The sequence below is a fragment of the Ips typographus genome, linkage group LG8 (assembly GCF_016097725.1).
Source record: "Ips typographus isolate SLU linkage group LG8, UJ_Ityp_2.0, whole genome shotgun sequence".
Classification (NCBI taxonomy): Eukaryota; Metazoa; Arthropoda; class Insecta; order Coleoptera; family Curculionidae; genus Ips; species Ips typographus.
This window is the reverse complement of record NC_138429.1, coordinates 2139396-2154919: the sequence shown is the minus strand read 5'-3', so window position 1 is coordinate 2154919 and position 15524 is coordinate 2139396. Positions and strand designations below refer to the sequence as shown.

General features: G+C 36.1%; 3 protein-coding genes across 7 annotated transcripts in view; 2 read left to right on the top strand and 1 right to left on the bottom strand.

Annotated features, from left to right (window-relative positions):
- The window catches only part of kis (chromodomain helicase DNA binding protein kismet), a 34710-nt gene extending 27368 nt beyond the window's left edge, over positions 1-7342 (top strand). For 3 of the 4 annotated variants that reach the window (XM_081985339.1, XM_081985337.1, XM_081985336.1), the window contains 4 exons: positions 1592-2133; positions 2226-2656; positions 6051-6312; positions 6404-7342. In XM_081985339.1, the coding sequence (XP_081841465.1) occupies positions 1592-2133; positions 2226-2656; positions 6051-6312; positions 6404-6561 (1393 nt within the window). In that variant the 3' untranslated portion in view covers positions 6562-7342. Of the gene's footprint in view, positions 1-1591; positions 2134-2225; positions 2657-6050; positions 6313-6381 lie in introns of all 4 variants that reach the window. The other variant, XM_081985338.1, reaches the window with a different exon arrangement.
- A 106-nt stretch (positions 7343-7448) lies between these two features.
- LOC145732830 (sorting nexin-13-like) lies at positions 7449-13016 on the bottom strand. The gene is made up of 13 exons (XM_081985350.1): positions 12801-13016; positions 12425-12748; positions 11811-12040; positions 11608-11757; positions 11386-11558; positions 11220-11336; positions 10890-11166; positions 10236-10841; positions 8681-8823; positions 8410-8628; positions 8182-8352; positions 7908-8122; positions 7449-7855 (listed from the first exon to the last, which is right to left on the bottom strand). Exons 1-13 carry the CDS (start codon positions 12911-12913, stop codon positions 7516-7518), a joined length of 3078 nt encoding a protein of 1025 aa, XP_081841476.1. The 5' UTR covers positions 12914-13016; the 3' UTR covers positions 7449-7515.
- A 152-nt stretch (positions 13017-13168) lies between these two features.
- REG (proteasome regulator gamma) lies at positions 13169-15491 on the top strand. 2 transcript variants are annotated; one of them, XM_081985353.1, is made up of 5 exons: positions 14267-14348; positions 14423-14436; positions 14546-14911; positions 14965-15118; positions 15171-15491. In XM_081985353.1, exons 1-5 carry the CDS (start codon positions 14282-14284, stop codon positions 15377-15379), a joined length of 810 nt encoding a protein of 269 aa, XP_081841479.1. In that variant the 5' UTR covers positions 14267-14281; the 3' UTR covers positions 15380-15491. The 2 variants fall into 2 exon arrangements, with proteins under 2 accessions (XP_081841480.1, XP_081841479.1); XM_081985354.1 differs by lacking the exons at positions 14267-14348; positions 14423-14436 and adding an exon at positions 13169-13328.
- Positions 15492-15524: the final 33 nt, after the last annotated feature.

Here is a 15524-nt window from a genome sequence, read left to right as displayed (position 1 = left end):
TTACAAGTGTCTTAAAACTTTCCATAACTATTCTAATTTGCCAGGGGTCTAAAATTATTTTGGAAGGGCCAGAGTCCTCTAAATGCTACTGAGAACCTTCTAAAAAGGGCCAGAGTCCTCTACAAATGTCTTAAACCTTTCCATAAATGTTTTAAATTTCCAGAGGCCACCAAGTTGTATAGGCCTCTAAATGCTCTTGAAAACCTTTTAAAAATCGCCAAAGGTCTCTGCAAGTGTTTTAAACCGTCCTAGATATGTTTTAAACTGCCAGATACCTCTAAATGCTACTGGGAACTTGCTTAAAAGTACCAGAGTTCTCTACAATTGTTCTAAAACTTCTAACAAAGTAAATTCGCGCAAATTTGATTCCTTTGCGCAGCCAGTCCTAAAATAAAAACCGATAAACTTAGGTTAGAAACAGTCAATTTATTTTCAAATTAAGTTGGTTGGTATGGCGGTTGGCAAGGGATAAAAATGACACACTCCACGCGCTTTCCGGAACATTTTCTGTCTAAACTTAGATATGGAGAAAATAGGATTGGACTGCTTTTTGGTTACTTAAATTACGGTTTTTTTTTAAATAAGCATACAAACAACCAATCAAATATCTTTTTTTCCAGTGCAGTCATAACGTAAAGAGAAATTACGGCAAAGAAAAACAAGAAAAAGACTATACAGGTGTGGTAAATCCAAAAGCGACCATAGGAAAACCGTGTAACGGACAGAGAAACGTAGGTAATTGCATGCGCGGGAGAAAGACGGAAAACGAAAAAAATATCAAGTAGGCCATATTTTTAGCGCGCTGTTGCCAAACGCCGTCAGTAAGTTTGTCGAGGGTATTGAATACTTACGGCGTTTGGCAACAGCGCGCTAAAAATATGGCCTACTTGATATTTTTTTCGTTTTCTGTCTTTCTCCCGCGCATGCAATTACCAACGTTTCTCTGTCCGTTACACGGTTTTAGCATTACTAACAATACTCTATACAAGACACTCTGAATTTTAAATTAATAGGTACTAATATAAATACTCATTAAGTGAATATGGCTCCATTTGGAGCAGAAATTGATAAAGTGTAACGGATTAAATAAATAATGTTTTTTATGTGAGTTGGTAATTTATTATAAAAATGTATGCAATTATAATACGCTCCACAGTCCACACTCATGAAGGTTTAGTCTATGTTTAGGTGAAATATAATGAGTGTTTCTAGTTGTGTATTATGTTGCTCAAAATTAGCTCTATTTTTGAAAAAAAATGAACACATTCTTGTATAGGGTTATATAGGTTTAGCTTCTCTAAACTTTTTTTTGCAAGATTCTTTAGACTTCATATAACATAAGGTAGGACTATTCGCTTTCAAAGGGCTTGCAAGAAATATGCTTACTAAAAAATGGCTTTGTTTGAAGAAAGTAAAATCATAATCATATATCAAAGGTTTATTTGTTATCCTTTCTTGGCTCATCAGTGTTTAAAAAAACATTGTAAGGAGTATGTCCAAGTGTGTAAAATTTGCGTAAATCACAGCACTGTTTGTGGTTTGGTTGGTCACTTTTCGGCATACTTTCTATAAACTGATTACTTAATTTCAGATCTGGTACGAAAAGTTCTAGTGGCAAATCCGCGTCTACAGTAACCAGTTCCAAACACAACGATAAACCGCAAGAAGCTCACAGCTCCAGCAAATCACAAACATCATCTAGCAGTGCGATACCCTCTACGAATTCGTTCCCGTTCTTTTTCCCCAACCCGAGCCTGTTATACACCCCACTTGGTCTCGGCGGTTTGAATCCGTTCACTTTACAACCTGGTATGGGTTATGACAGTCTGGGACTGCTTAACGGCGGGATGGGCGCACAAAGCACGGGCAAAACGAAGTCGAGCGGGAGCAATTCGCGCACCTCCACCACTACAACATCTTCGTCGGGCATTATGAGTTCTACTAATGTGAAACATCCGAGTAGACCGTCTAGTAAAGACCCGCATATTTCTGCTCAGCTTCTTTTACCCCCCGACACGCAGATTTTGGAAGGTATATCAAAGTTGGCTTCCGGATCGTTGGAATCTGGTATGAAGACGGGCAGCAAAGCCGAAAGGAAGGAGGATAAGCGAAAAGCTTTAGAAAGTTTAAGAGGTAAGTTGAAATGCATATTTGTTGATGATTTTCTGATCATTCTTGTATAACATTTTACATTTCCTTCATGACTTAAATTATTCGGTTTTCAGGTATGTTACCTACAGACTTTTCGCCTTTGGTAACAAAAGATAAGCGCACCCATTTGCCTTCTCTGGTCGATTTCTCTAAGCTTCTCGAAACTCAAGTGCAATCGCCGCAAGCTAAGAAAACTCCAGAGCCGCAGGCAAAAGAATTTTTGGATCAGTTTAACAAAACCAGCGCCGACCTGGTGGCTAAAGCTTTGGCCGAGGAGAAAGCGAGATTGCACATGTCCAGCGGTCTGGTTGCCACACCGGCCGCCACCAAGAAGACGAGAGAATCGTGCGAGTCGAATACTAGCTTCGAGAAAACTGACGACGAAGTCGAACCGGCCGCTAAAAAGCCGAGAAGAGAAGATGAGACGAAAAGCGAAGGCGAACCCGAAACTCAAGAACCTACGGCCCAGCATCAGGAGGTTCTCGCTGCAGAACAACCACCAAATGTAAGTTATGTTGTTGGAACACACATTTTTTTTGTAATCAAAAAATTAGGTTTTTTCATTTTTGGTTAAAAACTAAAAATAGTGGATATATGGCAACGTCAGAGGTAGTTCCAAAATACTATAGAAACTTTAGAAGCTTCCAAATGCTCCTCAACTAGTTCAGAAGCTTTCAACAGATTTCAAAACACTCTAAAAGCGATTCTAGAGCAATTTAGGAACTTTCTAGAACTGTCTAAGATTTCCAGTTGCCTCTAAAGTTATCCAGAACTTTCAATATGCTCCTTGAACCTACTAAATACTGTTAAATTAGTCTAAAAAAATTCCAAATTACTCTAGAAGCTTCCAAATGCTCCTGAAGCTGCATAGAATCTTTCAAAAGCCTTTGAAACAGTCTAAAAGATTTCAAATGCTCTTCAGCTAGTCTAGAAGCTTTCAACAGATTTCAAAACCGTCGTAACATTTCCAGTTGCCTCTAAAGTGGTCCAGTACTTTCAATATGCTCCTTAAACTGTCCTAAAACCTACCAAATACTGTTAAATTAGTCTAAAAAAATTCCAAATTACTCTAGAAGCTTCCAAATGCTCCTGAAGCTGCATAGAATCTTTCAAAAGCCTTTAGAACAGTCTAAAAGGTTCCAAATGCTCTTCAGCTAGTCTAGAAGCTTTCAACAGATTTCAAAACCGTCGTAACATTTCCAGTTGCCTCTAAAGTTGTCCAGAACTTTCAATATGCTCCTTAAACTGTCCTAAAACCTTCTAAATACTGTTAAATTAGTCTAAAAAAATTCCAAATCACTCTAGAAGCTTCCAAATGCTCCTGAAGTTGCATAGAATCTTTCAAAAGCCTTTAGAACAGTCTAAAAAGTTTCAAATGCTCCTCAACTAGTTTAGAAGCTTTCAACAGATCTCAAAACAGTCTAAAAGCGATTCTAGAGCAATTTAGGAACTTTCAAAAGTTTCTGGAACTGTCTAAGATTTCCAGTTGCTTCTAAAGTTATTCAGAACCTTCAATATGCTCCTTAAACTGTCTTAAAACCTACTAAATACTGTTAAATTAGTCTAAAAAAATTCCAAATTACTCTAGAAGCTTCCAAATGCTCCTGAAGCTGCTTCAAAAGCTTTTGGAACAGTCTAAAAGGTTCCAAATGCTCTTCAGCTAATCCAGAAGCTTTCAGCAGATTTCAAAACCGTCGTAACATTTCCAGTTGGGTCTAAAGTGGTCCAGAACTTTCAATATGCTCCTTAAACTGTCCTAAAACCTTTCTAAATACTGTTAAATTAATCTAAAAAAATCCCAATCACTATAGAAAGTCTAGAAGCTTCCAAATGCTCCTAAAGCAGCATAGAATCTTTCAAAAGCCTTTGGAACAGTCTAAAAGGTTCCAAATACTCCTCAACTAGTTTAGAAGCTTTCAACAGATCTCAAAACAGTCTAAAAGCGTTTCTAGAGCAATTTAGAAGCTTCCAATAATTTCTAGAACTGTCTAAGATTTCCAGTTGCCTCTAAAGTTATCCAGAACTTTCAATATGCTCCTTGAACCTACTAAATACTGTTAAATTAGTCTAAAAAAATTCCAAATCACTCTAGAAGCTTCCAAATGCTCCTGAAGCTGCATAGAATCTTTCAAAAGCCTTTAGAACAGTCTAAAAGGTTTCAAATGCTCTTCAGCTAGTCTAGAAGCTTTCAGCAGATTTCAAAACCGTCGTAACATTTCCAGTTGCCTCTAAAGTGGTCCAGAACTTTCAATATGCTCCTTAAACTGTCCTAAAACCTTCTAAATACTGTTAAATTAGTCTAAAAAAATTCCAAATCACTCTAGAAGCTTCCAAATGCTCCTGAAGCTGCATAGAATCTTTCAAAAGCCTTTGAAACAGTCTAAAAGGTTTCAAATGCTCTTCAGCTAGTCTAGAAGCTTTCAGCAGATTTCAAAACCGTCGTAACATTTCCAGTTGCCTCTAAAGTGGTCCAGGACTTTTAGTATGCTCCTTAAACTGTTCTAAAACCTAAAAAATACTGTTAAAATAGTCTAAAAAAATTCCAAATTGCTATAGAAAGTCTAGAAGCTTCCAAATGCTCCTAAAGCAGCATAGAATCTTCCAAAAGCCTTCGAAACAGTCTAAACGGTTTCAAATGCTCTTCAGCTAGTTTAGAAGCTTTCAACAGATCTCAAAACAGTCTAAAAGCGATTCTAGAGCAATTTAGGAATTTCCAAAATTTTCTAGAACTGTCTAAGATTTCCAGTTGCCTCTAAAGTTGTCCAGAACTTTCAATATGCTCCTTAAACTGTCCTAAAACCTACTAAATACTGTTAAATTAGTCTAAAAAAATTCCAAATTACTCTAGAAGCTTCCAAATGCTCCTGAAGCTGTATAGAATTTTTCAAAAGCCTTTAGAACAGTCTAAAAGGTTTCAAATGCTCCTCAACTAGTTTAGAAGCTTTCAACAGATCTCAAAACAGTCTAAAAGCGATTCTAGAGCATTTTAGGAACTTCCAAAAATTTCTAGAACTGTCTAAGGTTTCCATTTGCCTCTAAAGTTATCCAGAACTTTCAATATGCTCCTTAAACTGTCCTATAACCTACTAAATATTGTTGAATTAGTCTAAAAAAATTCCAAATTACTCTAGAAGCTTCCAAATGCTCCTAAAGCAGCATAGAATCTTTCAAAAGCCTTTAGAACAGTCTAAAAGGTTCCAAATGCTCTTCAGCTAGTCTAGAAGCTTTCAACAGATTTCAAAACCGTCGTAACATTTCCAGTTGCCTCTAAAGTGGTCCAGAACTTTCAATATGCTCCTTAAACTGTCCTATAACCGACTAAATACTGTTAAATTAGTCTAAAAAAATTCCAAATCACTCTAGAAGCTTCCAAATGCTCCTGAAGCTGCATAGAATCTTTCAAAAGCCTTTGGAACAGTCTAAAAGGTTCCAAATTCTCTTCAGCTACTCTAGAAGCTTTGAACAGATTTTAAAACAGTCTAAAAGCGATTTTAGAGCAATTTAGGAACTTCCAAAAATTTCTAGAACTGTCTAAGACTTCCAGTTGCCTCTAAAGTTATCCAGAACCTTCAATATGCTCCTTAAACTGTCTTAAAACCTACTAAATACTGTTAAATTAGTCTAAAAAAATTCCAAATTACTCTAGAAGCTTCCAAATGTTCCTGAAGCTGCATAGATTCTTTTAAAAGCCTTTGCAACAGTCTAAAAGGTTCCAAATGCTCTTCAGCTAGTCTAGAAGCTTTCAACAGATATCAAAACCGTCGTAACATTTCCAATTGCCTCTAAAGTTGTCCAGAACCTTAAACTGTCCTAAAGTAGTCTAAAACATTTCAGAAGCTTCTAAAACACTATAGAAACTCCAAAAGCTTTTAGAAGAAACTAATTTGATTTTCCTGTAGGAGGGTGTAGACATAGAAGCATTGTTGCCAACTACTGTGGTGACCTCTGCTAGTGTGACACCGGAAAAACCGGAGTTTACACCCGAAATTGTAGAAAAGCCGGCTGTTCCAGTCGAAGCGGACACTAGTGTCGAGTTACCGCAAGGATCTATCGAAAGTGCACCTATTTGTGAGTCTCTATCCAAAGACGAGCCGCCTAAAGATGTTGTTTCTGAAACTGAGGGATCTGATTCCACTCCCAAGAAGAATATTAAACGAAGAGGTACTGGCTGAAGTTGGTTTAGAAAAATTTAATACACATAACTGGGACAGTTCTTAATTAGTATAAAAGTGAAACTAAATTAATTTTTCAGGTAAAAGAAAGTCGGGAGAAATGATACCGGACCCGGAAGCAGTCATGGAAAAGAAAAACTTACGGTCAAGCGCTAGTCGATCTGCTGCGGCCGCTGCAGCGCGGCAACAGCGCGAAGCCGAAAACGCACAAAAAGAAAACAGCGAAAACGCATCTTAAACGATTACGAGCAGCCATTTCTGACAAACCAACAAAACTAATTCATTTTTTGTGACGTAATTAGACAGAACGTCACGTGCGTCATAATAAGCCGTGTAGGTTTCCGGAAACCCTAACAATTGTACATTTAGCCATCATTAGGCTCAGACAAGTATTAATTTTTAGTGAACTGTGATAAGAAAAAAAAAAACATTGAAGAACGCGGCGCCAATGATGTTGATGATGACGTGTACTGATCACATATTAAGTTGGGACTGATCTATATTACGCTTTAATTATTATGAATTATTACGATTACATTTTTAGGAGTTAGGAATTTACTGGTAAGTCTCGAATTGCGTTTCAAGGCAGTAGTACATTTTTAGATTAAGCTTTAAAAACCTTTTTAATGGATTTTCTATAGCGAAAATCAAAATACTATCCGATTACATAATCCGCTATTACTTTTTGATTTTCTCTATAGATTGCTAAAAATATCCGTCAGTTTCACGTGTACAGATATGTAGAGTGTGGTCCTGTGTGCATGTAAATATTAATGTCTTTTTCTCTTTTTGTTTTCTTTTACGTTTTTATCTGCGAGTAGTTTTAAAGTAAACACTTGTTTTACAATTTTTTTTTTATATATTGTATACATAATATAAATAATAACGACGACTCCGGGGCTGTACAACACTGACGTTGTACTTTGAATTTGATAATTGTGTTATATGGTAGCTCTCTTTATCTCATTTATTGATATAACGTTATATTATAAGTAAATAAAAATATTTAAATGATTAAATATTGTTTGGTTTCTTTCTTTAACCCTAAAATAGAATATTAACTAATTGATTGTGTTCCACAGTAGCTAATGAACCAATTTATGATTCCAGGCAGTTAAAAATGCATTTTAGAAAGGAAACGTTTTAAATATAATCTAACATATGTTACAGTGTGTATTAAATAACATAATATTCAACTAATATTAGAGTTAGACATCGAGACGTCACTTTGCTGTTTTGACTTGGCGTAGAGTTTACAAAAGAGCGTAGCCAAATCCTTTTCTGGAAAAATCGTTCCTAGTATACCTTCAATTAGCACGTACATTAATCTTCTATTAAGTACTGGTCTCTGAATCAAATCGAACACCGTAAGCAAGCCTTTTCTAGTTGTCTCTGATCCTATAATGTGTTTCAATTCGTCAGATAAGCAGGACAATAATGCCGCTTTGGCAGCGATACGAGTACGATTCTTTGTGTCGGGACTTCGTTCTAACTTCTGTTCGCTTCTCACTCCGTTTGGCCAATAAGATTTCCTAAAATAAGCGAAAAAATCGTCGTTTTGGAAGACTTTTTGTGTTTACTTACTTGAACATGTGAAGGTAATACGCTACATTTTTAGGGCTGGTAATAAAAGAGACATAATCCAAAATTCGCCTATTTACAATATCACCAAACATTGTTCTGACTATTTGCCTCAGAATCGTCACAATTCGCCGCCTTAGCCACTGATTTCGTGACTTCAAATCAAACACTTCATCCATTAGTAGTAACATTATTCTTAATGGAATATTATCGTCAGTCTGGAAAGCAGCAAAATTGCTATTTACAACACCAGTTTAACTTTTTTTTTCCAACTTACCTCTCCGATTGCAGCTCCTACTTTGCCGATTTCAGAAAAACTGTCACTTTTGCCACTTAAGAAAACTTTGGACCAACCACCGACGACTTCATCGACGGTGTTTATTAAATGCTCTGGCACATTTCGAATACTCTTCATGCTTAATTTTATAGGATTCACCAGGGTATTTATCTGAAACGTCACTTTCGACTAGGTCACCCTGTATATTGATAGAAGAAAAGAAAATACCGTGGCAGCGATTGGACCACAAGTAGCTCGATCGTATTCTCCCTGCTCCAAAAACGACATAAGCAATTCTTTAAGCCCAACATGGGAATTTACTATTGTGGTTTGGCACAGTTCACCCATGTAGCAACCCAGCATCTTCATTCGTTTTTCTAGTACTTGCCGATCCATATTGTGGAAGGTTTTCTTGCCGGGAAAGGCTAGTTTGGACAGATCGCAATACTAAAACAAGCTAGCTACATTCAAACGGTTTTTATATTATTACGGCAAATACCTTTTCTTTGACTTTGGTGTAGAGATCGTAAAAGTCACTGTATCTTCTATAAATATGCCATTCTTCCAAATAACCAGTGGAAAACTGTCTAGTAACTCGCACTGCGTATATTCCAAACGTTTTTCCTTTTTCGCATACAATACCTGGGAAAATACAAATTGAAAATATACGATGAAATGTATACAGGTGTGGTAAATCCAAAACCGTGTAACTGACAGAGAAACGTAGATAATTGCATGCGTGGGACAGAGACAGTAAACGAAAAAAATATCAAGTAGGCCATATTTTCAATACGCTGTTGCCAAAATCCAATACCGTCGACAAAATTAATTTTGTGGATTTGTTGGATTTTGGCAACAGCGTACTGAAAATATGGCCTACTTGGTATTTTTTTCGTTTACTGTCTTTGTCCCACGCATGCAATTATCTACTTTTCTCTGTCAGTTACACGGTTTTCCTATGGTCAGTTCAATTCAAATTTTGACACCGATTTTTTTCTTGAAGGTACCAAATTTTTGCCTATTTTTCAGGTTATTGGATAGGAAATTCAATGAGGATTCCAAAAATGTGCTTAAAACAGTCATTTCCTTGCTCCAAGTAGGTTTTACAGGCAATTTTGTCCCTGATGACCCTGATGACCACAATTTCAACTAATTTAAATATTTGTTGCACCAAACCAGTTTTTTTAAAATAACTCAAAAACGGTGAAAGTGAAAAAGTTTTACTCTACACCACTAGAAAGAGGAGCTCAAAGCGGTTCTTTTAACTGGCCGAACCACCCTGAACTCCCAAAAACAACCAATTTACAGGGTGTTGAAAATTTGTTGCATCACACCAGTTTTCCCTAAATAACTCGAAAACGGTGAAATTTACAACAAAATTGTAGGAGACCAAAAATGTTCGAAATCAACTTCTTGACTCAGCATCGTGAGTTTGCTGGACCGTTTTTGCTTTCAGTATACAGGGTGTGCATGGAAAGTATGGTGATTGACTGTTTTTGGTCACTCTGTACGCAATTTTGCTTTACACCCCTGGAAAGAGGAGCTCAAGACGGTTAATTTGAGTGGTTCAACCTCCCCGAACTCCCAAAAATAACCGAGTTACAGGGTGTTCAAATTTCAAGGCATAATTTCAACTGATTTGAAAATTTGTTGCATCAAACTAGTTTGTGCTAATAAGTAATTCAAAAAGAGTGAAAGTAAAGTTACGAAAAATTTGAAAGAGAACAAAAAGGTTTGTTAAAAACTCATCCCTGGAAGTTTCACAGTCCGTAAGGGACTTACCCTGTACGCAATTTTTAAGATAGAATTTTTTACTCAAAACCAGTGGAAAAAGGAGCTCAAGACGGTTAATTTGAGTGGTTCAACCTCCCTGAACTCAAATTTCAAACTACACATTTAAAGTTTTTGCTAAATAACTTAGAAAAGGTGAAATTTACTGGTAAAATTGGAACATTTTCCTGTCACACTGAATGATTGTCACGTGATAATGGTCAAATTTATTTAAATTAACTGAATGTTTGAGAAGACAAGGGAAAGTTAAAGCAAATTCTTACCCGTTTCAATAATATTGACTCCCAGTTCAAAATCGCCACGCCTAAGATCAACAAACTCCTTCGCATTTTCTACAGTTAAGTTTTCGGTATCTTGAGGTTTTTCAGCACAAAAGGGTGCCACTCCTCCATTTTTAAACACCGTAACGTCACTTAATGATCTTACGTGCTTCATTCTAGGCGACTGTTGGACGGTTAAATAATTATTTCCCTCAGTTTTCCACGTTTCCGAATACTCAATACTGTTCAAACTGGCACTGTCCTCTTCATTAAAATTTTGCGGCACCAAGTCTAATTCGTGCAACAGTTTAATGTAAATTTTGCTTTTCTTGAACGGTCCCAAGCACTCGGTTTTCATCTTTTCGAATAAAATCTCTTGGATACGATCGAACCAACACTCGTTCGGTACTTCATTCAGGTTTCTAATTTTAAAATGTACGCTCTGTAATGTGTTTTCGTCGATTTGAACGCGTTCCTCGTTGCTCAAATACTGCTCGTAAATACTTAAAGCAGTTGATCGGATTGTTTCATAAACTATAGCAGAATGATCAGATGACGGACGTACTGTCCGTAATTGATTAAGTTCTTTTCCTACCGAATCTCTCCAACCTAAAAATGTTTAATTTTTAAGTTGAAAAGGAAGGAAAACCTGTCCACCTTCAATATTAAGGTAGAAAAATAAATCCATTTGTTTTCCTTGACTGGACATAAAATCCATAAAGTAAGACAATCCCAAATTGTCTTTGAGTATCTGTTCCAAAGTTAAATCTATATTTCGAAGTTTTTCTATGGAGATTGGCTCCAAATCCATAGAATCAGCTGAATTTAAATTCACAATTTTTGCTAATCTGGCATCGATAAGCCTATTCACATAACTTAAGCTGCTTAATTGCTGTTTGATTGCTAAATCTTCACCACCCGAATCTCTAGATCTCTACAAATAAATTACTGTGTGTCTTAAAAACTTTCATCAAGTAATATTCTAACCAAGTTATGCATTTCAGACTGCAATAAGTTTTTAGTAGCCTGAAGCTCTTCTTGACTTTCAGACAGTCTTAGAATTGTCAAAAACTCCTCACTGGATATCTGAGTGTTCCTGCAACACTTTAATTAACCGTACTAACACTGAAAATTCAAAATGCTGAAAACTTACAAGAGACAATATGATCTGATTGAGGTAATCAGGATCGGTAATTATATCAAAAAGGGGCAAAACTATGGCGTTTGCCAGTAAATCTCTCAACAAAAACCTGAGAGGTTTACAATTAAAGTCTTCATCTGGCAGCAAGGCATACAGTAGTAGCTCTATGACTTCTGACAGGAATTCTGAACAAAATTTGTCAAAAACTTACAACTTAAATGGAAATTATTATACCTTTCTCTGAAGCAGTATCAGTACAAATTGCATCTCTACAAATTTTGCTTTCTTCCATTTGATATTCCAGCTGAAAGAAATATTCCTCAAAGGTGTAAGTTTTCACCTCTGATGTGTAGAATTTAGAGTTTCCAACTGCATTTTCACTTTCTGTGATAAATGTCTTAAAAAATGTTCAAGCCACAGAACAATTACTGTAATACCTTTTTTAAATTCAATGGATTTTCCAAAATACCAAGACACATCAGTTTCACTTTTAGTTCTCTTATGAATGGTTTTCTTGGTTGGGGAAGCTTTACGAGTGGACTGGCTAGACTCCTTACACTTAGCATGCTTCATTTTTGTCCTGGCCTGTTTATATAATTTCAAATGAGTGGCCGCATCGTCAACCAATTGTTGCGTTAAATAGGGCACCCACTCAACATCTTTTATTCTAAAAATTACCTTCTATAGTAGTTATAGAAAGTTGTCTACCATGGTGACGTCATTTGACAGTTGTTTAATGGCCCCATTCGTTTTTTTAGGCGCCATGAAAGGAACAGAGCAAATGTGACGTAATTTGTTGCCTCATTCGTTTTCAGGCTCCATGGAGCAAACAGAGTGTTTTTGACGTCAGAATGACGTAATTTGACAGTTGGTTAAATTATACTTTTGCCAAATTACGTCATCGTGACGTCAAAAACGCGCTGCTTGCTCCATGGAGCTTAAAAACAAATGAGGCCAGACTGTATTATAGATAAAGGCTTTAACTTAACATATTACGATAATAAACTAATAAAAGTACTGTTAAATAACTAGTAAAACATTTGTTTGTTACCTATTTGAGATATTAACTGCAATTGTTTTGACAGTCTGTCGAACGGTCATTTCATAAAACTCAGGATCAGAGGAAATCAAATTATACCAACTTTTAACATAATCTCTTATGATGAATCCTAAAATCTCTTGTAAGGAACTGTCAATTAATTCACTGCCAGTTACCCGATCGTCGGATCTGGGCACTTTTTTTGGGCTTGTCAGTAGCAATTTAATGTTCTTCAGTTTTCTATCGCAGTGCAGATTTAAGGAAAGCGGGTTGCTGACCGGTTTAGCGCAGAACTTTTCTACATTGCCCAGTTTTATGTAGAGGTAGGAAGTAGCCCTGCCAAAGTGTTTTTCTCGTATTTAGTGTCATTACATTTTATGCTACTTACCCAAAAACAAATACAATCAGGCTTGCAAATAAACCGATTAAACTTGAAACTCCAAATAAACTTATAAAAGCTATTACGATCAGGCTGCCCCAACCAGCAATTTGGTGTTCCATAATAATTAAAATACAAAATTTTAAATTTGACCCCTAAACTTGTTTACTATTTTTTATTTACGTTTTTTGTTTGAAGTTTGAGGTTAGATTATTGATTATTATTACTCTTCCTCTTTTTATATTTCAAACTATCAAAATAATAGAGTATGTCCAAGAGCGCACTGCTCAGTTTTACTGTCCTTGTCTCGCCTTAAAAAAACATAGGCAATAACTGAAACAAAAGAGGGTTATATGAATACGACACGATTATTGACACTATTGACATCTACAGTTTGACATTTTTCATTTTTTATGTGTGACTAGTGTAAGGACTGTAAGGTTAAGTTCTTTGTGTTTTCCGTGTTGATTGGTGAAATAATTTGTGTTTTACAGAAATATATTTAAAAAAGTACGTAGTATGGCTACCGAGAAAGATGTAAGTTTATATAAGATTAATACACGTATCATTTAAGTGATTTGGCTTGGTGTTAATGTGTGTGGTTCAGTTTCACAACTCCAAAACAAAAAATTGCAAGTACCCATGCTGCATTCCTGCATTCTTAGGTTTTTCTTCAAATAAGTGGCAACGATTTAAATAATTAATTCATTCTGTATATCACCCAGTTACAAAGTTAAATAATTATTACTTTAGTCCCTTTGATCAACTACACAAAAAATGTATTTTGGTTTAATATTTAGTATTTACATTATGTCTAACTTATTATTTTAACTTATTCTCAAAAAAAAACTAATCTAAACACTTTGACCAAAATACTTCTGAAGCTGAAAGCCCCAATTTGTATTTCTTCAAAAATTGAGGCTTTACATTTTGTGTGATTTCCACTAGGTTTCTGACAATTTTTGAAAATCCTGAGTTAAGCAGGTCCATTTGCCTGATCAATTAGTACAAGAACAATATATGCATCCCTTTGCCTCCCAAAGTAGGTTATAATGCTGGCCATACTCACTAGGGGGAGATATTAACTGCCCAGGGTCTGTCAAAAAATCCATTTTTAATTTTGCAATTGACCTTTCAAGGTAAGAGGTACTCCCTCTGGTGATCAGTTATGAAAACAGTTTCGGGCATTCCAGCTGTCATTTCTCCATTTATTTAAGTTGATTTTGGCATATTTTGGTTAGGAATTTGGCACAGGTTTCATAAATAAGAAATGACACTTGAAATGTCAATAGTCACCTGTACAGGAAAACCTGTGCATGCAGACCTCTGGGTGCGTATTCTTGAAACTGGGAAGGGAATTATCAAGAAAAAGACCTGTAGAATGTGACAGAAACCAGCCATTGTCAGCTTCTTCTGTCACATTCTATCAACACTTCTCTTGAGAATTCCATTCCCTGCTTTCAAGAATAGGCCCCCTGGACTAAGCCTGTATGACTGGCTTAAGTTTGTGGTTCCAATCACAAACAACCCTCTGTGCAGAGATACCATCTGTTTTTGGTTAGTTGTCATTGTAGTTTTTGAAAGTCAACTATTTAATTATTTGAAACTGTTTTTTACTGCTACCAAAACAGTTACAATGCTGAAGGTAAAATAATGATAACTTTGCACTTAATTGTTAGTTAAAGAATTGATTTCTAACTAACTAAACTACTTAAATGTGATGGTAGAAAACCTGACTTACCTCAATTCAACAGGTTCAAGACTACAAAGACAGTGTCAAAACAAAAGCGGAAGCATTGGTGTTTAAAGGGTTCCCTGAAATAATCGTGACGTTAAACAAATTATTGGAGTCGCGAGAATTTAAAGATCGTGCTTTTGCCGATGTGCACCAGGACTTAAACATCCCGGTGCCGGATCCCATAGTTCTAAACAGCGATAAGGATTTACCGCCTGCGAAAAAGACGAAATATGACAATAGCATATCGAATGAGGGGCCTAAAAGCATCGGGAGTAAAGTTTTGGCATTGCCCTTGGGAACGGTACCTACCAATAAGCATATAGTAGAGATGGTTGAATTAGTCAAACCTCATATCAGAAAACTTGTGGAGGATTCGAATTTGGTAAGACTATTTCCAACTGTTTTGATTATTATATCAATACAATCATTTAATAGATGAAAATGTGGATTTCATTTATGATTCCAAAAATTGAAGATGGTAACAACTTTGGTGTCTCAGTCCAAGAAGATACGCTAGCTGAAGTTCAATCTGTAGAATCTGAGGCGGCTGCTTTCTTTGATCAAATTTCACGATATTACATTTCTAGAGGTGGGTGAAGTAAAAAATTAACAATTTTAAAATAATACGACTCCTGTTACAGCAAAAGTGATATCAAAAGTGGCCAAATATCCTCATATCGAGGATTACCGACGAGCGGTAGAAGAAATTGACGAAAAAGAGTGTTTGAGCCTTTGGTTGGTATTGAGCGAGATTCGAAACCGGTACTGTGCGTTACACGACATTGTCCTAAAGAATTTGGATAAAATCAAGAAACCACGTTCTTCAAACGCTACGGAATCTTTGTATTGAGCCATTCTAGGCCCGTGATAATTCAAGACAAAAACTCATTTCCACCAACATTTCAGTGTAAATGAAGAATTTGCTTATGAAAATGGACAGAAATAAACTAAGACCTTTGTAATCAACTGTTTCATTATTTTTCATATTATATTAC

Excerpts from the sequence above, each read along its gene's own strand:
- LOC145732830 (XM_081985350.1), bottom strand. The coding sequence starts at position 12,913 with ATGGAACACCAAATTGCTGGTTGGGGCAGCCTGATCGTAATAGCTTTT. Across the intron at positions 8,824-10,235 it reads AGTCAATATTATTGAAACGG|GTATTGTATGCGAAAAAGGA; the intron begins GTAAGAATTTGC and ends GTATTTTCCCAG. Across the intron at positions 8,353-8,409 it reads GTGGTCCAATCGCTGCCACG|ATAAATACCCTGGTGAATCC; the intron begins GTATTTTCTTTT and ends GTGACGTTTCAG.
- REG (XM_081985353.1), top strand. The coding sequence starts at position 14,282 with ATGACTGGCTTAAGTTTGTGGTTCCAATCACAAACAACCCTCTGTGCA. Across the intron at positions 14,912-14,964 it reads TTGTGGAGGATTCGAATTTG|ATGAAAATGTGGATTTCATT; the intron begins GTAAGACTATTT and ends ATCATTTAATAG. Across the intron at positions 15,119-15,170 it reads ACGATATTACATTTCTAGAG|CAAAAGTGATATCAAAAGTG; the intron begins GTGGGTGAAGTA and ends CTCCTGTTACAG.